At 41.1% G+C, this 22,203-nt stretch overlaps 1 protein-coding gene across 16 annotated transcripts in view; it reads left to right on the top strand.

The window, feature by feature from the left end:
- Positions 1 to 22,203, top strand: part of Synj1 (synaptojanin 1) — a 79,194-nt gene that overhangs the window by 13,475 nt on the left and 43,516 nt on the right. For all 16 annotated transcript variants that reach the window (XM_052741137.1, XM_052741139.1, XM_052741127.1 and 13 more), the window contains exons 3-9: positions 4,442 to 4,528; positions 6,661 to 6,928; positions 10,311 to 10,536; positions 11,684 to 11,767; positions 19,496 to 19,557; positions 20,254 to 20,350; positions 21,158 to 21,327. In XM_052741137.1, the coding sequence (XP_052597097.1) occupies positions 4,442 to 4,528; positions 6,661 to 6,928; positions 10,311 to 10,536; positions 11,684 to 11,767; positions 19,496 to 19,557; positions 20,254 to 20,350; positions 21,158 to 21,327 (994 nt within the window). The remainder of the gene's footprint in view (positions 1 to 4,441; positions 4,529 to 6,660; positions 6,929 to 10,310; positions 10,537 to 11,683; positions 11,768 to 19,495; positions 19,558 to 20,253; positions 20,351 to 21,157; positions 21,328 to 22,203) is intronic.

Genomic DNA, 22,203 nt, shown 5'->3' with positions numbered 1-22,203 from the left:
TGAACAGAGGAAGAGAAGAGAATGCAGGGCACGTAGACAGCAGATTACTCATTCTGGCTGAAGCCTGGTGTGCCAGGAGGTAGTGAGAAGGAAAGGGAGATGGGGAAGACATTCTCAAGTGCTGTGCTTTAGCTAAAGGTCATACACACATTCTTAATATGGTGTAAGTGTTCTTACTGCAGATAATCTCTTCATAGTGGAAGATTCTTAACAGTATTTTCTAAAATGAGATTGTCAGGGAAGTGGCACAGTGATCACAAGTATCATCTATCTTGGAAGATCTAATAAAATAAGGAAATCTATTTCCCCACTTAAAAGCAATGTATGACCATGGTGGCTCACCCCAGCTCTCAGTAGGCTGAGGCAGGGAGATCATGAAATCAAGACTATTCTGGGCTGTATGGTGAGACTGTCTCTGGAAAAAAAAAAGTTACAAAGGGAAAATAGGATATTGTAAGAATTTATCTTATTGATGCCATTTAGAGATATTTATCTAAATTTACAGAATATATTTGAACATACAGAAAAGTTGAAGTTCAGTAAAAAAGGATATTTTCTTACCCATTTGAGAGTAGATTGCTGTCATGATACCCTCTTGCCCCAGATACTTTACTATGTGTTTCCTAGACATCCTTCTGCATGATCCTAGACATCCGCCTGCATGAAAGTATGCAGTGGTACTGGCCATTGCTGATGCTCAGACCCTGTTCCACTTTAATTATTTCAGATGTGAACAGTGTATTTAGTAGTCAGGTCTTGATCTCCAACTCTAGAAGAACTCCGTAGTCTCTGACACTCAGGACCTTAAGCAGTCAGAAGGCGAAGAGCAGTGGTCCTGTTGGACAGGACGCCCCTCTGTGCTGTGTGGTGCTTCCACTAGTCCATACCCTCAGCAGGGTTGTTACAGAAGGGATCCTGGTGTTTTTCCAGTCACGTCGCCCTTTTAAACTGTCTCATTACTGTCGCTATTCACTTTGATAACTGGTAAAGGTAATGGTCTGCCAGGCATCCTTTATGATTATTTTGAGGACTTTGAGACTATAAAAATGCCCATTTCCTTATGGAACTTCTAGTCTATAAGCCTGTTCGGGCAGTAATAGCATATTATTGTTCCTTTGTTGCTTGTGCTTTCCATTTTCCAGAACCATTGAATATGCAGCAATGGAACCCATTCTAAGTACAAGGGCGGGAGTAGGTAGTTCTTTCAGGCTCCCACAATGTAGCCCTGGCTAGCCTGGGACCCTAGAAACCAGATTGGCCTGCCTCTTCCTCCCTGGTGCAAGGATTAAAGTGTGAGTCACCAGGCCCAGCAAAGCTCCATTCTCTCTAATGCTGGCTCCTTAGGCTAAGACAAGTTAGTAGCCAATTTAAGCCAATTTCCCCATATGTCAAATGGAAATTGTGGCGTTGTTTCTTGGGTTATTGTGAAAATTGAATAATGCATACAAGCACCTGGCCGAGTGTTGTTGTCATAATAATCACAGAGATAATAAACAAGTACTTCAGCTGCAATACTATTTTAAAGTTGCTGGTAATAGCTTAAAAGGAAAGCCAAAACCCTGGCAGGAAAAATGCAATCTCATCTATTCCTTTCCTTTAGTCTAAGTGTGTGTGTGTGTGTGTGTGTGTGTGTGTGTGTGTGTGTGTGTGTGTGCATGCACGCGTGCACACTTTAGGGCATGCACATGTGTATTCTGAGAAGATAATTCCAAAGTTCAGATAACTAAACAGCTTGGCATTTGTTTGCATATTTGAGCTAGATGACAGTGTAATGGAAGGATTATTATTCGGCCTGAGTTATTTATTTGGTGTACAATTGAGGAGAAAGTATTTATTATTATTAGGGAATATTTCATGATAATTTAAGTTGTGGAAAGGGAATGACTTAATATTAATGACTTAATATTAATTTACATTTTCTTTTAACTCTTGCTGGCTGCTGTCTTTGAACATGATGATTGCTGCTGACAATAATACATCCTACATTACCATGTCAGCAGTGGTACTTTAAATTCACACAGCATGGGAACTCTGTAGAGCTATCTGACTGGAAACCACATCTTCTGCCATGAGAAACAGAGCAAGTGTTTTTTGAACATTTGTTTTTGTGTGTAGTAACATACATGCATACTTTGTTTGTTTGTTTGTTTGTTTGTTTGTTTGAGACAGGGTTTCTCCATATAGCTTTGGAGCCCTTCGTAGAACTCCCAGGCTGGCCTCGAACTCACAGAGATCCACCTGCCTCTGCCTCCCGAGTGCTGGGATTAAAGGTGTGCGCCACCACTGCCCAGCTTGTATACATACAAAAATCAGCCAGGCAGTGGTGGCACACACCTTTAATCCCAGCACTCGGGAGGCAGAGGCAGGCGGATCTCTGTGAGTTCGAGGCCAGCCTGGTCTACAGTGTTAGGTCTCTACCACTGAGATAAACTCCCAGCCCCACCCATGGTACCCTGAATGAGGAAGTATAGTATTTAAGGAAGGCAAATCTGGTTTCCTTTAGAAAACAATTCATGTTGTAAAATTTTATGTTTGTATTGAACATAACTTCTGTAAACACGTGGAACAATATAATGCTAGGACATCTAGGAATGTGGAATAAGACAACTCCCTATCATTTTAGTAGCATGCTAAAATTCTTCCCCACCCCCATTTCATACCGGTTAGAGAAAGGCCCACCCTTAATTGTGAACACATTAGGGAATGCGATGGTATTAGTTACCTGAGTCATTTGCCTTAGCCTGTGCTGCCAGCTAGCTGAGCACAGTTCACCCAATGACAAAAGTGAGGTTACAAGGAGGAAGCTTGAGTGGATGGTCTGAGCGAGGCACATGGGGAGGCTTGATACCTTGCAGAACTCCGGGGAAGAGCTCGAAGGGAAAAGAAGAGCATATAATCCAAGTGGCCAGAAATCTTAGGTAAAACATAGGCTTAGCAGAGCCCTTTGTCAGCAGTGAAGATGGCCAACAGGGTCTGGGGAGCTTGGAGCCATCTGCTTACTTTCCTAGAGCAGCACATGAGCCCTGCCAAAGGCTCCGTGGTTCTGCAGTGTGGACAGAGAGGCAGAAGGGTGCGCGTGCCGGTGACAGGTCAGCAGTGTGACCTAGCAAGCCAGGCAGCGAGCTGCTGAGAGATGAGAGTGGGGAAAGAAGGCCAGTGGAGATTTCACACTTTAGAATGTGCTACTTGGGAGTTTGTGAAATACTAGATATGCTTTGTTTTTTTGATACATTGTAAGTGTATATCTGCTAAGTGCTAGGAAGATTTTTCCTTTAAACTTTGGGGATATTTTTGTTGTTGCTGGTTTTTCTTTCAGTAGACTAGCCATAGTAGCTTGCTCTAGGGAAATTATTGTCTGAATTGTACTTATTAACGAGATACCATCAGCTTCTGTCTAAGGAAGTGAGGCAAAGGTCGGTAAAGACTGCCTCTGTAACACGAATTGTTAAACGGTCTTATTAATAAAAAACCCAGAGCTAGATACTGGGGTAAAAGCTGAAAGATAGAGAGGCACAGCATCAAGTCACTAGTTCTTACCTCTACGAAATCCTCCTCCGAAAGAGAGCAAGCTCCTCTCTCCACCCCACCTTATCACTTCCTCTCTCTGCCTAGCTCGATCACTTCCTGTGTGTCTGTACAGATCTCTAGACCTCTCTGGTTAACTAGTGGCTAGCTCCTCCTTCTGATTTTCAGGCAAGCTTTATTTGTTAAAGCACAGATAAAATATCCCCGCATTCCCCATGGCTGTGCTAAACTTTGTATCAGGCAGTGGCTTGCAGCATTGTACCCGTTCAGGCACTATTCTAAGTGTCAAGGATAAGGGAGAACCAAACAGATCATCAGTGAGAAAAAATGGATTAATTAGATGTTGGAATTATTTAACTCCAGCAAGAACGCTGTACTACTGGTTGGAGAAAATACCTAATATAACACACAGGTGTTAAGACCCCGTTGCTGAAGACAACACCTATATTGAACATAGAGATAGGGAGCTGGTGCCTACATAGAGCTTTCATTTTTATGTTCAGGCATCTTCAGTACGCAAAGATATCCTGCACATTATCAAAAGAATAAGGTAAACACCAAGCCAACCACAATGGTGTCTGACTGCAAGAGATGCTAGGGTAATGGTGGCACAAAGCTTGTGGGAGTCACCAACCAATAACTGATTTGACTTAAGGCCCATTCCACGAAATGTAATCCAGACCTGACATTGCTTGAGTAACCAAGAACCTGAGACTAGATAGCCAAGGGACACAGGAAAACTGAATGATACTGGTCTAAAAGAGAGAGAGAGAGACAGAGACAGAGACAGAGACAGAGAAACAGAGAGAAAGGAGAAAAAAATAAATTAAAAAGAGAATATTACATTTTGAATTTTTGTTTCAAATTCTGGCTTCATAACTAAATAGATTTTGATGTTTTCAATTATTTTTCACAGCATCTGCAGAAAAGGAGGCAATTAAAGGTACATATACCAAAGTACTGGATGCATATGGACTTTTAGGAGTTTTGCGGTTAAATCTTGGTAAGTGTTATTCAGTGCGGGTCATCTACTCTTCCGTTTCTCTTTTGTAACCCTGGAGATTACAGAGACTGCCTCTACATTATTTCAGACTCAGTATCTGAGCTTTAAGTGTTGTATACCTTTTAAAAACTAATTAGGCTAATCTTATTAAATAATACTTTATTACTATGAGAATTTCATGTAATGTATTTTGATCATATTCCACCCCCTCTCAACTTGCACACATCCCCACCCAACCTCTTTCTGTCTCTGTGTCTCTCCCTCCCCCACTCCTTTCCTCTCACTCTCTCTCTCAAACTTGTGAAGTCTAGTTTGTGTTAGTTAACTACTCTTGGATGCGGGGTCTACCCTGGAGTGCGATCAGTATACCAGAGAGCACACCATTAAAGAAAACGGACTATGCCTTTCCCAGCAGCTATCTGACTCCGTGGTTAAGAGTACTTGCTGCTCTTCCAGAGTACCCAGGTTTGGTTCCCAGCACCCACATGGTAGCTCACAACCATATATAACTCCAGGGTTACATGTGGTGCACATAGATACATGTAGAACACTCCTGTACATACAATAAAAATAGACATGCAACAGTTTCAGGATCAAAGGACAGTGTCCTGTTGAAGCACCTTAACAGAGAATGAGAGCAGTCCCTGTTTTCTTCTTTCAGCACATTAAGGAGACACACTGATTCCCCTAGTACATCATGGAAAAGGCATCTGTTTTAGATTCAGAAATGTCTGCTCTTTAATCCTCTTAAAATCATTTATTTTTATGTGTAAGAGTGTTTAATGATGTCATGTATGTCTGAATGATGTGCAGGTAGCCTGCTGAGTCAAGAACACAGTCAGATCCCCTAGGACTGGAGTTCAGTTGCTTGTGAGCCACACCATGTGGTTGCTGGAAATCGAACTAGGTGCCTCTGGAAGAGCAATGCTCTTAACCACTGAGCCATCTCTCCAGCTCTGACTTAATGTCACCATGATCTTTTGGGGTAACTTTTATGAATAGCAGTTTGTCTATAAAGGTATGCCTTGGAGTGTGGTCCAGAGACTGGACCTGGTACATGCTTTTATTGGTCTGTATGAGAAAGTAAGCTTGTACTATCATGGGTATATAGCACATGATTTTCTTCCTTGATGTAGTCTAACTATGAAACAAACAAAAAAAAAAGGAAAAGAAAGTAAACTAAAGATGGATTTAGTTATATAATGGATTTTTTATTGTGATTTGGGCATTTTTCTTTTAATTTTTTTTTTATTTTTATGGGCATTGGTGTTCTGCCTACATGCATGTGTGTGTGTGGGTGTCAGATTCCCTGGAACTGCCATTACTGACAGTTGTGAGCTGTCATGTGGGTGCTGGAAATTGAACCTGGGTCCTTTGGAAGAGCAGCCAGTGTTCTCAACTGCTGAGCCATCTCTCCAGCCCCCATCAGGCATTTTTCTTATTGTGTGCTGCCAATTATATGAAAAATAAAAAAATCCTGATGTTCAGACCATAGAGTGAACCCCTATATCCCTTTTGCTGTAAAAAAGAAAGAAGGAAAACTTCAGAAACACTGTGCAAGTTTTCTTGAACCAGATCTCTGTATTAACTGTGACCAAGGCCTTGTGTCTGTATGCTGTCATCTTCAGCTCTCACATTTATATGCCATTTTAAAACGTTACCATTTACCAAGATATTGGACATTCATTATCTGAGCTTCCTGTCCATGGTAAGGGTTTGAAGGCAGCATTTTTTTAACAAGTTTTGTACCCTCAGATTATGTATGGAAATAACTTTATAAATGTGACATTATCTTAATGTTTTAGTGCTTGACATACTGAATGTATTTAAATGAGAATATTTTTCCCTGAAAAAACACCTGTAGTTGTAAATTTAAACATGTTTGTGGTAAGTTTAAAGTAATTGCAATGATCGGGCATAGTGGTACATACCTGTATTCCCTGCATTTGGTAGGCTGAGGCCAGAGGATTGGGAGTTTGGGGCCAGCTGATGCAGCACAGTAAGACTATCTCAAAAAAAAAAAAAAATTACAGTATAAGATTTTAAAGATGGAAACACAGGAAGAAGTCAGAAGAAATTATAGAGCTTGAAAATGTTGGTGTTCTGTGTGGTAAAATCTTTGGTTTTTACAGGTGATACCATGTTGCATTATCTGGTCCTAGTCACTGGATGTATGTCTGTTGGGAAAATTCAAGAATCTGAAGTTTTCCGAGTTACTTCCACTGAGTTTATATCACTCCGAGCTGATGCTTCAGATGAGGATCGCATTTCAGAAGTCCGTAAAGTTTTGAACTCAGGAAACTTTTATTTTGCGTGGTCTGCATCTGGAGTCAGCTTAGATCTGAGTCTGAATGCACATCGCAGCGTGCAGGAGCACACGACTGACAACAGGTTTTTCTGGTGAGTCTGTCGTCTTTCCTCCTTTGTAAGTGTGGACTGCTCAGTGGCTCGGAGATGTGGGCACAGTGGCCCACAGTGGCTGTTGTTGGAGAGAGCAAAGGATGGACGTGGTTGAGCACTTTTTCCTGCCCTGACCCGCAGCAGAGCATGGCAGGCACCTTGATGGAGTGGAATATGGTGTGAAACCCATCTGCTGCTCTTCCTGCTCTAGACGGAGTGTGCTTCACTGTGAGAAGTGCGCATTTGTGGAGTTCGTGGTGCACGTGGCCACTCTTTCCTAGTCTGTTCCGGTCTCATCGCTGACATTCGGTCATTCTAAGCGACATTCCCTTATTTTCAATGTTGAGATTGTTAAGTAGCTGGTCCTCTTTCTTTTTTGGTGCTGGAAATTGAACATAGTTTGTGCATGGTAGGTGGGTGAGCACTCCCCTAGGTGGGTGAGCACTCCCCTAGCCTGAGGAGATGGTCTCGATGCGAGAGCAGCAGGCTGTGAAGAAAGTGCCCTGGGACACTCAGCACTGCGGTAACTGAACCTGGGGTGGGTGTCGGGGTCTGTTAGGTGGGTAACTGAACCTGGGGTGGGTATCGGGGTCTGTTAGGTGGGTAACTGAACCTGGGGTGGGTGTTGGGGTCTGTTAGGTGGGTAACTGAACCTGGGGTGGGTATCGGGGTCTGTTAGGTGGGTAACTGAACCTGGGGTGGGTATCGGGGTCTGTTAGGTGGGTAACTGAACCTGGGGTGGGTATCGGGGTCTGTTAGGTGGGTAACTGAACCTGGGGTGGGTATCGGGGTCTGTTAGGTGGGTAACTGAACCTGGGGTGGGTATCGGGGTCTGTTAGGTGGGTAACTGAACCTGGGGTGGGTATCGGGGTCTGTTAGGTGGGTAACTGAACCTGGGGTGGGTATCGGGGTCTGTTAGGTGGGTAACTGAACCTGGGGTGGGTATCGGGGTCTGTTAGGTGGTGCTGCTGATGGGCTGTGTGACAGGCAAGCAGGCGTGGTGAGCAGAGCACGGGGACTAAGAGTTGGGTGGCTTCATGCAGCCCACTGGATTTCAGCGTGGCTAGTTACAGTGCTTCTGTTGTCTACAGCCAGCATCAACAGTGACTTCTCTTTCGTTAACGCATATAGAAGTTCTATCTCACCAGAAATGTACATTGTAAGGCCAAAGCTCTAAGGACACTGCTCTTGACCTCCCCTGGTCTTCAAAACAGTTGTCATCTGTATTTATCCACTCCCTCATTTTCATCATCACTTTTGGTTCTTGAATTGTCCATTCAGGTTTGACACATTTGCCCTGGCTGTCCGAGGGCTCCAAGTTGATGACCGCTTCAGGAGAGAAGAGGAAGCTCTAGTTACACCTCCTAGCTTCTATGGAGGAGTCTCGGCTCAAAGAGGAGAAATAGGGGAGTGGAGAGGGCTGTAGAGCACTGCCTGGCAGGGGCTCGGCCTTGGCAAAGGAGACAAGGAGCTGGGGAAGACAGGATGGGAAGCGATAGAGTAGCTGATGGGCATGCAGCCCTCTCCGCTCAACAAAGCCAGTGATGATGACATGCACTTTGTCAGGTATCCAGAGATGCGCCTTCCAGGGTGAGGCCTTTGTCAACCTGTGTGTGTGTGTGTGTGTGTGTGTGTGTGTGTGTGTGTGTGTGTGTGTGTGTGTGTGTGCTTTCAGGTGGAAAACGCTGAAGCCCTTTGAAGTAAATCATTATAATCCAGCCATGCTTGGGCAGCTGTCCATACCTTTCTGTTCCCTACTTACTTCTATCCCCAGTGTTAGATGGACAGAGACAAACCTTCCCATCACATTAGAAATCCAAGCAGGTACAATTGTGTTTACAAAGTTTAATTAGTAGGAATAATTTTTTTCTTTTTTAATTAAAGGTGGAGATTGGGACATGTTTAGATAACAACCTGAGGGAATTTTCCAGTGGTTGATAGGTCGAACTTGTGTTTTGCTAAAGACTGGAATACTTGAGTGTAATTTTACCTCGAAAAATGGAAGTTTTTAGAATTCACATCCTTATAGCTTTGTCTTTTTTTTTTTTTCTCTTTAAGATATAGTAAGCTTTGTAGCCAGACTGCCAAATACATCTCACAAAAACTGTGGTTTTATTTCATTGAGATTTTAAGTAGTACTGCTGCTACTCAAGACTTGGCATAATTGTAAATAGAGTAAAACAGTGCTTCTCCAGTAAAGGACAGTGTGAACTGAGAACATAGCAAAGACCTCTGCCTGCACATAATGCCTCAGATCCAAGCTCTGTTTAAACGAAGATCAACACATCCCTTGTCTGCTCCATGACATAGCCCTGGCTGTGACCTTTGGACATACTGCCTCATAATCTGTTGAGGTTTGCCTCGATCAGGGTAAATAACAGTAAAGTATGAGAGCATGAGTCATGGTATCAGCTGAATGATAATGGTCGTCGGATCTCACATTACCCCAGTAGTGGTCTCATCACTCAGTTGCATTCCATTTTGCTTTGTAAATAGATAGGAAGGGTTAGGATGGTACCTGGTCTGCTGGAACCGTGCATGGCCACCACCTAGTGGATCTCCACAGCAGCCTGTTACCTGAAGGGCAGGGAGTTGAGGATTCCTGCTCTTAACAGCTCTGCTCCTTGTTACTGCTGTTAATGACCCTGTGTATTCTGTGGAGGACTAAAATTCCAGTGGAGACCCCTGAAGAGCAGCCAGCAAGATGAGAAGGCTAAGTTGATAGAGCGCACTCCTCCGTTCATGCATTCGTCATTGTAACTCGAAATATTTTCATCTTTTGTTGCTTCGTCATTGGGCTGTGTGCTTGCGTGAATACAACATTTTTCCCTCCAAGTTTGTAAACCCAGCCCTATCTGATACCTACAGTTCTACAGTATTTAGGCAGGCCTGTGGGTGTGCTCAGTGATAAAGCACTTACCTAGCATGAGTGAGGCCTTGGATTCCAAGACAAAAACTGAAAAAATTTTGTTTGGAGACATAGAAAACACTATGCCCTTCCTTACATTGTGTGGAACATAGCTACTAGTTATGTCGGCTATTTAAATTTAATTAAAATATAGCCTTACAAAAGTCTTATATGTAAATCTCTTTAAAGTAAGATGTGTTTGTATAACCCCTTTTGGAACAAGTTAGGTTATGTGCATGTTCTATGAAGATAGACTAGAAATGTTTTACCAATCTAAAATCACAAGTTTTTTGTACAATAGGTCACCTGATTAAGAATCTGCATTTCAGTTTATAGCCTTGTCTTTAGTGTAGCAATTGTAAATAAATTGCTTTACTTGGGGAATCTTTTAATAATATTCCATTAATGTTTTAAAATGTATTGAGTGCTCTTTTGTACTTAGTAACCTAATCCAGTGTCTTCTTTTTCCCCTAGGAATCAGTCTCTGCATTTGCATCTCAAGCACTATGGTGTGAATTGTGATGACTGGTTATTACGCCTCATGTGTGGAGGAGTAGAAATCAGAACAATTTATGCTGCCCATAAACAAGCAAAGGCTTGCCTCATTTCAAGACTAAGCTGTGAACGAGCTGGGACAAGGTTTAATGTCCGGGGAACAAATGATGATGGTCACGTTGCCAATTTTGTAGAAACAGAGCAGGTACATAGTGTTTTATATTTCTTACCACATGTTGTAAGAGAGGCAGGAAATACCTGGAGTAACAGAGGGGTGAGAGGGAGACATGGGAAATACTGGAGTAACAGACCTGTGAGAGGGAGACACGGGAAATGCTGGAGTAACAGACTGATGAGAGGGAGACATGGGAAATGCTGGAGTAACAGACTCACGATGAGAGGGAGACAAAGGAAATGTTGGCGTAACAGACTCACAGTGAGAGGGAGACACGGGAAATGCTGGAGTAACAGACTCACGATGAGAGGGAGACACGGGAATACTAGAGTAACAGACTCACGGTAAGAGGGAGACACGGGAAATACTGGAGTAACAGACTGACAAATGAGAGGGAGACACAGGAATACTGGAGTACCAGACTCACGGTGAGAGGGAGACACGGGAATACTGGAGTACCAGACTGGTGAGTGGGAGACACAGGAAATGTTGGAGTAACAGACTCACGGTGAGAGGGAGACACGGGAAATACTAGGTAATAGATTTACCTGAATGCAAATACATTTTGGCATGTATAATGTTGATGTTCATGGCTTCTATTGGCCTAAGAAAGGCTTCTCTAGAACAAACTTAAACAATTATGTAATAATAATTAAGTAATGTGATATGCATTTGACAATGCATACATTGTCAGTGCTATACATTTGACAATGAATTTTAAAATCTTTAATTATAGAGCAAGATGGCTTCATAAAAATATTTTTTATGTGAAAATAAACCTAACACGTGCTACCTAAAATTTTAAAGTTATAACATTTGGCTGTGGAACTATGTAATTATAAAATTTCAGGCTATAATACAGCCCAACTCAGATCTTCAAATTAGGTTTTGGAAAATATAAAAAGCTAAGGAACAAATTGAAAGAAGTATAAGGATATATGTATATAACACTGAGATTTAAAAGTTTCTTTTTTAAAGTTGTGATTCTTCAATTTTATTGTTTTCTTGATCAATATTATCATTATCTGAAAAAACTTAGCATCCTGTTTTTGATTACTTTGATCAGAATAGTCTGCATATGAGCATTCATTACACAGCTTGTACAGATTTCAGTAGCTGCTTTTCTAATATAGAATTAACAGGTTTTTTCCTTTGGAATTCTTTCCCTTTTTTGTAGGTTATATACTTAGATGACTCTGTTTCTTCCTTCATACAAATCCGAGGATCTGTTCCATTGTTCTGGGAACAACCAGGGTTGCAAGTATGTGCCTGTTTGTTTGTTTTCTTCTTTGAAATTTTCCATATTGTCCAAATTTCCAACCTGGTTCTTCAGTTTACCATCATTCTGTTGTGTGTAATACTAGACTCACACTGAGGACCTGAGGAACATCTTATCTTGGACAACTTCCCTTTCGGTTCTGCGTTAGTTGCTTTTATATCACTACAGTGATTCACTGCAGTTATCCCAATCTTATAAAGAAAAATTTTATTTTGGCTCATAATTTCAGAGATTGGAAGTTCAGACTCATTGGTTTGGCAACTGGTGAAGCAGTGTGACACTCGATGGCATTACCATGGGGGTTTATATGGAAGGCAGAGAGCACATCTTCAAACAGAAACCAAAGATAGAGTCAGATATATTCGACTCAGGCTTCTATAACTACTTGGCTCCCATAAGAGCACCCAACAGGAAACCAGCATTCCCTCCGCAGGGCATCTTTCCCAATAATCTTAAGACTCCCGTGAGGCTGTACTTCTCCACAGTTCCACACCATCACTAACACTGCCACCCTGGGTACCAGACTTCCAAAGCATAAAGGCCTGACAGACAGACAGACCACTTTCAAACCATATAACAAAGCTGTAGCAACTCAGGAGCCTGCTTAATTTGTTAAATTTCAAGGATTTTTTTTTAAGTGTTTTCATTATTTTAGTGTAAAATGACTTAGATTCTTTAAGCAGGAGAATTTGGTAGCTTTAAACAAAACAAAAAACCGAACTATTCAGACTCTATTTACAACCTTGTTCTACCATTCCTAGCTAGGTGATCTTGGACAAGTGATTGAATTCCTCTTTCTGTCTCAGTCTCCTCATCCATAAAATGAGAATGATGATACACTGTCTCCCTCCTGGGGTTCTTCTGAGCACCGAGTGAAAACCACTTCAAACAGTGCCTCGCACGCAGAAGCACATTAGGATCAGCCATTGCTGGTTTTAGTGATGTGTCTGTGACTTTGGCTCTGTAATTTGTGATGTCCTGTCATCTTTAGGATATTCCTTACAGTTTTTAACTTCATTTATAAAAATATAATTGCCTCATCTTTATAAAATGTTTTTAAAAATATAAGGTTATGATATTAAATTATTTCCAGAAGTATAATCTTACATTAATTGTAATGAGAAGTGCTTAGGCCCTCAAGTGTATGTCCACTGTAGGCCTCTGGTAGAGTATGTCTCAGTTAGTATTATGAAACAATACAGGAAAAAAGTCTTGCTTCTCCTTTTGCTGCTAGTTCATTCTTACATTCTAAGTGGGGTCACTGTGCAGAGAAACTGGGGGCCTCTGAATTTTTTCAATGTTACAGTCTGTTACAGGCCTACAGTTTAAGGGAGGCCAAGGGCTAACAACACAATGAATACTTGTGCTTCTAAAGTTCCTAGTTCTTGTCAAGACTGAATGGACTGTTGTGTACTATTTTTTGGAGGGTGGTGGTTTTGTTTGTTTGTTTCTGATTTTGTGTTGTCTTGGCTGGCCTGATCTCTGTGTGTAGACAGGCTGGCCTTGAACTCACAGAGATCCACCTACCTCTGTGTCCTGAGTACTGGTTTTCAAGGTATGTGCCACTATGCCCAGCCAGGTGGAGACTCTCTGTTTTAGGCACCGGGCAGCTTGACTGAGAAAATACTGGCCCAGCCTCTCTTTCTTAAGCTTTTGTGGTCTTTGCTGGATAGTCAGAGTGTTTGCCTCAAGAACAGCCCTGAAACCCCAACCTGATGCCAGCTTAAGCTTCTGTTTGGGGACAGACTAAAGTAAGGGGTTCCAGTGGTTGATTTCTAGACCCTGTGCTGTCCTAATTCCATGTCACTTTACCGTGAAGTTCAGAATCACAGTGTTAGATGATTTAGTGCATCTGGGGTCTGAATAGCTACGTTAAAGGATCCTCCCAGGATTGGACTTTCCTCTTTGCTTCCTCCTTTTCCTCTGTGGCCTCCCCTCACAGGCAGTCTTGCCCACTAGTGTTCTCTGGTTATGGACTGAATGTTAGTTTTATGTGGCGCTGTGTTATTCATTAGGTGGCACTGTTTGCCGTGAGAGAAAAGCCATGAGGTACGACAAAACCCACTATAAGAGTTTATTAGGAGAAGGAACAGAGGGGAATGTGCTTTAGGCCTATGGAAGGTTGTGCATAAAGAGAGAGGAAGAAAGAGGAAGAAGGGGGAGGAGTCTGTGACCTGCTTTTTATGAATTCCGCCGCACATATATATAGGCTCGCATAGCTACTCCATGCAGTGCCCATAGATTGCGTGATCACACTGTGCGCACATTATGCGATCACGCAGGACATGGATTATGTAGGACATAAGGCCTCTTGCTTGGCTGCTGAACAGTGCATGTGCGGTCATGTAGCAACACTGAAAACTCTGGGGTTGTAAGCCATGCATTTCTTCATAGAAGTAGTGAAATTTGAGTCACTGAGCTATGTTGTTGTTTTTTTTTACTTTTGGGGGAGGCCTGCCTCCCAGCTCCCAAATAAATCGCACACAGAGGCTTATGCTTACTTATGAATGCCCAGTCTTAGTTTGTCTCTGGGCTTTTCCTGTTTTTTTTTTTACGTCTGTAAATCTTACTCTTACTCCAGGGCTTGCTGGTTGTGTAGCAGGTGGCTGGCCCCTGGAGTCCTCCTCCTCTGGCTGCTACTGTCCTTCCTCCCTCCATCTTTTTCCTCCTTCTATTTATCCTCTCTGCCTGCCAGCCCTGCCTATCCTTTCTCCTGCCTTGCTAATGGCCAGTTCTTTATTAGACCATCAGATGTTATAGACAGGCACAGTAACACAGCTTCACAGAGTTACACAAATACAACATAAACAAAAGTAACACACCTTACAATAATATTCTACTACAGAGATAGTCTTTTTGTTTTGTTTTGTTTGTTTTTTAATTTTTCAAGACAGGGTTTCTCTGTGTAGCTTTGCACCTTTTCTGGATCTCGCTCTGTAGACCAAGCTGGCCTCGAACTCACAGAGATCCACCTGCCTCTGCCTCCCAAGTGCTGGGATTAAAGGCATAAGCCACCACTGTCCGGCCAGAGATAGTCTTAAGAATTCTACTAAATCATTACTTAGCTGGCCTATTGTTGACTGGTGTGTGTGTGTTGTGGGGCGGGGGACACAGACAGGTGTGCCTGAGTCTGTTTCTCACAGTTATTTAGTTCAGTAGTTTCTAAAGTCAACCTTCCTTTGAATAAGAATAGATTGTTCTTTGGTTTTGTTTTGAGAAAGGTTCTTGCAACAAAGGCCTGACTGGTAGGGTACTCTCTGTGTAGCCCAGGCTGGCCCTAAATTTGTGACAGTTATCCTGCCTCAGCCTCTTGAGAATGGATTCTTTTTGTGAATATAATTTGTACTAAAACATTTACTCCACTGTTCTAAAATAGTGGTAATAAAGGAATGAAAATATATGATTTATTTTTAAGAAAGTATAAAAATAGATAATTGATTTTCAAAAATGAATTAACTGTTCTGTGGAACCAAACTAGGATTCTTGCTTTGGGGGTGTTGTGAATGGTTGTTTTATGTTTCATGTATTCTCAGGACTAGAGGGTATTTTAGGGACCCAGTTTGTTCATTTGTTATGGTGGTTTGCTGTCTAGAGCTTTGTCTAGAGCTTGCAATGCTCTTGTCTATCTCCTGAGCACTGGGTTTACAATGTAACACTATTAATTGAACTATGGAATTGAACAAGCATAGCAGAGTTTATTTTCTGTCTTGTTTCCTTTCTTGCTTGCTTAATGATATGGCAGCTCTCTTCCCTGACCCCCTTTCCTTTTTTTTTTTTCCTTTTTTTTTTTTTTTTTTTTTTTTTGGTTTTTCGAGACAGGGTTTCTCTGTGTAGCTTTGCGCCTTTCCTGGAACTTGCTTTGGAGACCAGGCTGGCCTCGAACTCACAGAGATCCGCCTGGCTCTGCCTCCCGAGTGCTGGGATTAAAGGCGTGCGCCACCACCGCCCGGCTCCCTGACCCCCTTTAACAAGTCACTTTGTTCATACATTAGCAGGAAAGAGTTCTAGCCTCAGAAAAATGTTCACAAGTAAATGTCGGGCATCTGTTAGGTCTTTCCAGCCCTCCTCTTGCCTGTCTGAGCAAAGAAATACAACCCATGTTAGTAGATACGTCCCATCTTGTTTTTTCCCTAGCACAACATTTTTAATTCTGCAAAATGTGCTGTTATTATGGTCATGTGGCAGTGAGGTCAGCCTGGAGGGTCTGTGTCTGTAGGAAGGACTGACTTTCCTCTTTATATTGGGGGAGGGGAGGGAAGCATGCACATTTGCACCTCACTTGGGTCCAGGATCCCCTCCCTGAGACTGCAGCTACAGGCATTTGCAGGCTACCAGACATGGGTCCTAGGAGCTGAACTCGGGTCCTGTGGAAGAGCAGCAAGTGCTCTGAAGCAGGAAGCTCCAGGAAGGAAGGGTTTGCTTTGGTTTGGTTGGGTTTTTAACGTGTTTGGAGTCCTTACTGTAATAGAGAAAAAGACATGTGAATGTTGTAGTGGTTGGCTGCTTAGAAAAGTAGAAATTTTGGTCAGGAAATGTAAACATCTCATCTGAACCTTTTTTTTAAAATTAGTTTACATTTCTATAAACTTAAACAGGATATATTTTTGTTTGAAATAAGGTAAACAGTATATTTGAAAACACTTAAAAATCTTGTCCTTCAAAAAATTGCTATTAATGAGTATTTCTTAGTGGGTGTAGCTTGTTCTTTTTCTTTCTTTTTCCTTTTGTCATTTACAGCATGCATGACACTACAGTCATGTCACTGGTCCCTTGAACATTACTTAACTATGCACTAAGAGTATAGAGACATTTGAGAAACAGGACATATTAAAGATATAAAAAGCATTCTATTTCAACTATCTTTTTCTAGTTTATTTAATATATGATTAACTTAGCTACCAAATCGTAAATAAAGCACAATTTGTGGTGTCAACCAAATACTTATCACAAAGTTCTTACTGTCTGCTAGCTTCTTCCGGCAGCAATCAACTCCTGTTTACCTTGATAAAGATGCCCTTCATTTCAAAAGTCAGGGTGTTGGGGCTGGAGAGATCGCTAAGAGGCTAAGAATACTTGCTGTTCATGTAGAGGATCCAAGTTGGGCACCCAACATCCACACGGTGGTTCTGCCTGTAACTCCAATTTCCAGGGTGTGATCCTCTCTTCTGACCTCATGCACATGCTACACATACATGCATGCCATTGCTCACGTGTACACATAAAACGTGCTTCTGTAAAACAGTCAGAATGGTAAAAAACCAAGTTTGCTTTGGTTTAGTTTGGGTTTTTATCTCTTAAACCAAGTTACCTCTGTTGTCTGGGTGGCCCAGGCAGAACTTGAGCTCAGATTCTTCTTTGTAAGACTCTATAGTAGCTTTATTTATAGGCATGAACTGCTATTCGTGGCCAAAAGCTAAGATTTATCTTAAAGCAGCAGAGAAGATGGTTATTTAAACATTAGATTTTATTAAAACCACTTATGTTTGGGGCTAGAGAAATGACTCAACAGTTAAAAGCATCCACTGCTCTTCTAGAGAACTCCCAGCATCCACACCTGATGGCTCACAACCTCCTGTAACTCTAGCTCCAGGAAATCAGACACCTCTGACCTCCGAGAACACTCATACTCATGTAAACATAACTACACAGAGACTCATACGCATAATTAAAAATAAAATGAATATTTTTAAAAGCACTTCAGTTTTTCAGAACAATAAAAATGCTGCAGAAGAGTGAATGCTTATACTGCCATTTAGATGGTATCTAGCAAAATTAAAAGTATAACAAATAGTAAAGTCAGATTATAATCTATATTAATTTTACAAAAATTCCACTGAGATTCCATATTAGGAAAAGAACCAATACTATCTAAATTTGCTAGCCCTTAGTTCTGAACTGTTAATGATTTGATGAGTTAAGACTTTAAGAACAAAAGTAATGATGCATTGGACCATCGAGATGACTCAGCAAGTAATGATGCTTGCCGCACAAGCCTGAAGGCCTGACTCCAGTCCCTAGGGCCCAGTAATGACAGAAGAGGAAGCCGACTTCACAGAGTTGTCCTCTGACCTCCACGCATGGACTGTGGCATGTCTTGTGTTGTCCCCCCCCACACACACACATTATACACATACACATGATAATGGCAAAACATTATTTTAGGAAGCTAAAAATCTCAGATGCATTTCACTAATGTATGAAATTTTTAGTGACTGGAAATCTTTACTCCTTCAGAAAATATTCTGTATCTGCTGAAACACACCACCCATCTAATAATTAAATAATCACTCAAGATTTAAGTAAAGCATCTTTGTTACTTTTTGTTATTTTGGTTTTATTATTTATTATCATATTTTTTTGTTTTTGTTTTTTTGAGACAGGGTCTCTCTATATAGCCCTAGCTGTCCTGGTACTCACTATGTAGACCAGGCTGTCCTCAAACTCATAGGGATCTATCTGTCTCTGTTTCTCAAGTGTTGGGATCAAAGGTGTGCACCATGTCCAGCTGTTTTGTTATTTATTTATTTGTTTTTATTTATTTATTTATTTATTTATTTATTTATTTATTTATTTATTTATTTTTAAAAGGGCCTCACAGTGTAGCTCTGGCCTGAATCTTGCTGTGTAGACCAATCTAGCCTTGAATCCAGTGGCATTCTTCTTATCTCTGGGTCCTGAGTGCTATAATTAACAGGTGTACCACTATGCCCAGCTTCCTTTTGTGTCATGGAAATAAAAGGAATTTTGTGTGTTGTGTGGGTGTCTGCCAGAGTCCAGCTCCGACCTGCTCCCACATATCAAAGGGTTCTTGGGTGGAGGAGAGAGGAATGAGGAAATATTAGACAGAAAGATAGACCTAGCTGACAAGAGGAAAGAGACACAGGATAGCTTTGGGAGGGCCTGGGTCAATACCCAGCTGCCCAGAGCTTTATTCAAAAGGGCTTATTATGATATGCCAAGGGGAGAGGCAAAAGACCTCCTCCTTGCAAGATCAAAACACACCATACAACCAAGTGTAGACCCTTCCTAACACCTGATAAACACGCCCCTGGCCATTTTGCAGCCCTGCTGGGTAAAGCAAGCTCAGATTCTCTGACCCTGAGTAATTTGGGCCTCCACAGTGTTGGCTGTTTCAGTTTATGTATATTTTTCTTTCTATTTTTATGAGGCCTTATAAGTTATAAAACTTAGAAAAACCGCCGGGCGGTGGTGGCGCACGCCTTTAATCCCAGCACTCGGGAGGCAGAGCCAGGCGGATCTCTGTGAGTTCGAGGCCAGCCTGGTCTACAGAGCGAGATCCAGGAAAGGCGCAAAGCTACACAGAGAAACCCTGTCTCGAAAAAAAAAAAACTTAGAAAAACCTTCTCTGCTAATATGGTAAATTTAGATGTTTCACACAACAAATAATAGCCAAGCTCTGATGTTACTTTTGAAGTCTAAGTTTGGTTTTGTTTTGTTTTCAGTCTGTAGAGTGTTGTATTGGTATTATTAGTGTGTGTCGGCATGCCTGGCCATTGTTCTTTTTACATGCGTTTTCGTCTTAAAACTAGGAGTAGGGGGACTTCCAGAACTCTAAACAAATTGTCATGAGTGAAGCCCAGGCCTTTCATCTACTGTGTTCCCTAAATGGATCACTTGGATTGCAAGTGGTGATGTTTCTTTTGTCTTGATAGTGGTTTGGGTAATGATTAAATCTTTTTCTTGCTTAAGGTGGGATCCCATCGTGTCCGTATGTCGAGGGGATTTGAAGCCAATGCACCTGCTTTTGACAGGTAGAACTGGTGATTTTTCTGTAGTACTATGAGGCTCATACTGTATTTGTTTTGTGTGGTGTTGCTGTATATAGCAGAACCTTTTATTATGTTTCCTTTTCTTTGTTTTTAATTGCTTTTTGTTTTCAGTCGTACCTTTTATCCTCATGGATACAGGTGTGCAATACCACCTTACACTGATGTTTTTCTTGAACATACATAAATATGTTAAAGTTTAATTTATAGATTAGATACAGTGTGAGAGATTAACAAGAACTAATCATATTATATGCATTTTTGAAATTGTCAATAAATAAAAACTAAAGAAATTAGAGAATTATAACAGTATACTATACTAAAACCAATGCACGAATGTAGCATCTCTCTGGAAAGAGTAAGTACAGATGTTAGGGTTTTTTTTGGATTGAGCTCAGGTAACAGAAACTGGGGGGAGCAAAGTCCCAGATAAAGGAGCCTTCAAAGGCTCAGCCTAGTCAGATAGCCCTCTTGAATACTCCTCAAGTATGTGGTCATCAGAGGGCCAGGTGGGCTGTGTCTTGGCATCCATAAGTCAGAGGGGAAATTGTACTTACTGAATCTTATCCATCCAAGGATGTAGAATGGATTTATATCCAATTTAGCAAATTTTACGAGTTTCTTGTTTACTGAGGGAAAGGCTGTAATTTTAATATGCTGTTTCTTGTCTTTTGTCAATAGGCATTTCCGAACACTTAAGGATTTATACGGTAAACAAATAGTGGTGAATTTGCTTGGATCTAAGGAAGGCGAACATATGCTAAGTAAGGCTTTCCAGGTAAGTGCAGCTGCTTTCTCTTCCATTCTGGCCCGTGGTCACCTAGAATGGAAATAGACAACAAAGTCATCAGACCCCCTAGGAAGGAAAGCACTTCCTAGACAAAGTTAGGGTTTGGTGATGCCTTTAATGCTCTGAGTCTATTAGAAAATAGCATAAGCAGAATACTTAATCAGTCAATGATGGATCAATGTAATTATATAAGATATGTAGGCTAGCTAGAAACCATTTTCTAAGATTTAAATTAGGAAGTCTGGTTAAGTGAAAACATAACCTAATTAGCTATTTTTTATGATTTTGAGAAAATTATTGTTCATTATGCTTTTGAGAGTGATATTTTTTTTTATCTTTTTGAGAGTGATATTTTAATGGTAAACTTAAAAGATACATTGAATGAAGGCATAAAAGATGAGCCTTTTAATCTCTGATTAGACTTGTTAAATGTTAAAAATCAAGGTGCTTTATTTTGGATTCTATAGTGGGTACTAAATTTGTATCATAACAACAAAACACTGGTGATTGGAAACTATTACATTTTCTAAACTGAACTAAAGTATTTATTAGATTCCCTGAATTAATTACGCCCTCAGTCTCTCAGGGATAGTATACGGGGCTTTAGACAATAAATGCCATTAGGTATCAAAAGTGATTGTCCCTTTTGCTGCCAGTGTCAGTGAAAGCTGTTTGGGGCTGGGTGAAATTTCAGAGAGCTCCCGAGGCAGCTTGGAGTGTAAGTGTGCAGTCTGCGGTGCCATAGCCACAGGCCGTTCAGCCAACACCGCTCGAGCGTCTACTTTCCACTTGCAGAGTCATTTGAAAGCTTCTGAACACGCTTCCGATGTCCACATGGTGTCTTTTGACTATCATCAAATGGTTAAAGGAGGAAAGGCGGAAAAGTTACACAGTGTCCTCAAGCCTCAAGTCCAGAAGTTTCTAGATTATGGATTTTTTTATTTCGATGGCAATGAAGTTAAAAGGTTTGACAGTTCTATTCCTCAACTCTTTAAATTGAGACTTTGCTACAACTTAAAAATCATTCTTAACATTAAACTGTTAAATTTTCTTTTTATATTGAAGTTTAAGATTTTAAGTATTTTTAATTCTTTATGCTAAGCTTGTTTTTCTCTAGCTTTCAACAAATAATAGTAAAAAGTTATGTCATCTAGAACAGTCTGTGCAACAGCAGTGTATTCGTCTTTGTGTCAGTAGCAGTGAGGGGTAGGATCTACGATTGCTTTTGCATTTGAGGAAAATGAGGCAAGGCTTGCTCCAGGTCACACAGCTAGAAACACCCGGGCTGCTGTTCACCTGCCTTCCAGACTTGATGCTGTCAGCAGCGCTAAGTTTAGCAGCTCTTCACACTAGTGAAGACCATTATATGCAAAGACAAGGAGACCTCCGCTTATTGCCTGATTAGTGTACCTTAAACCCTTAGTTTTTACATATGGAGTAAGACAAAAGTACGTTGGAAGGTTTAAGTTCTGATTATGGATTGAAGTAAACCTGTGAACAAAGCTCAAAGTTAATTGGCTTTTTTCAGATTGTATTTTCTATGTCACAATGGCTTTATGGGGCAGTCAAGAGAAAGGTCTTCTTGTTCTTGTTGGGAATAAATAATCATTCCCAAAATTCTTATTATTTTTGTGGAAAGAACTATAGGATTATAAACCTGAATGTATATTTAGCTCCTAACTATGGGCCTGATTAAAAATAAATCTGTGGTAGATATGTGATGGAAATGCACGACAAAACATTAGCAGATGTAGAATCTAGGTGTGTGCATAGGCACTATCGGTTTAATACTTTCATGAGTATTTGGTGCCTGAGTATGGTGACAATAGAAATGTGGAGCT

The sequence above is a fragment of the Peromyscus californicus genome, unplaced genomic scaffold, assembly GCF_007827085.1.
Source record: "Peromyscus californicus insignis strain IS unplaced genomic scaffold, ASM782708v3 Scaffold_16__1_contigs__length_79575227, whole genome shotgun sequence".
NCBI classification, from domain to species: Eukaryota; Metazoa; Chordata; class Mammalia; order Rodentia; family Cricetidae; genus Peromyscus; species Peromyscus californicus.
This window is presented reverse-complemented; position numbering and strand designations above follow the sequence as displayed.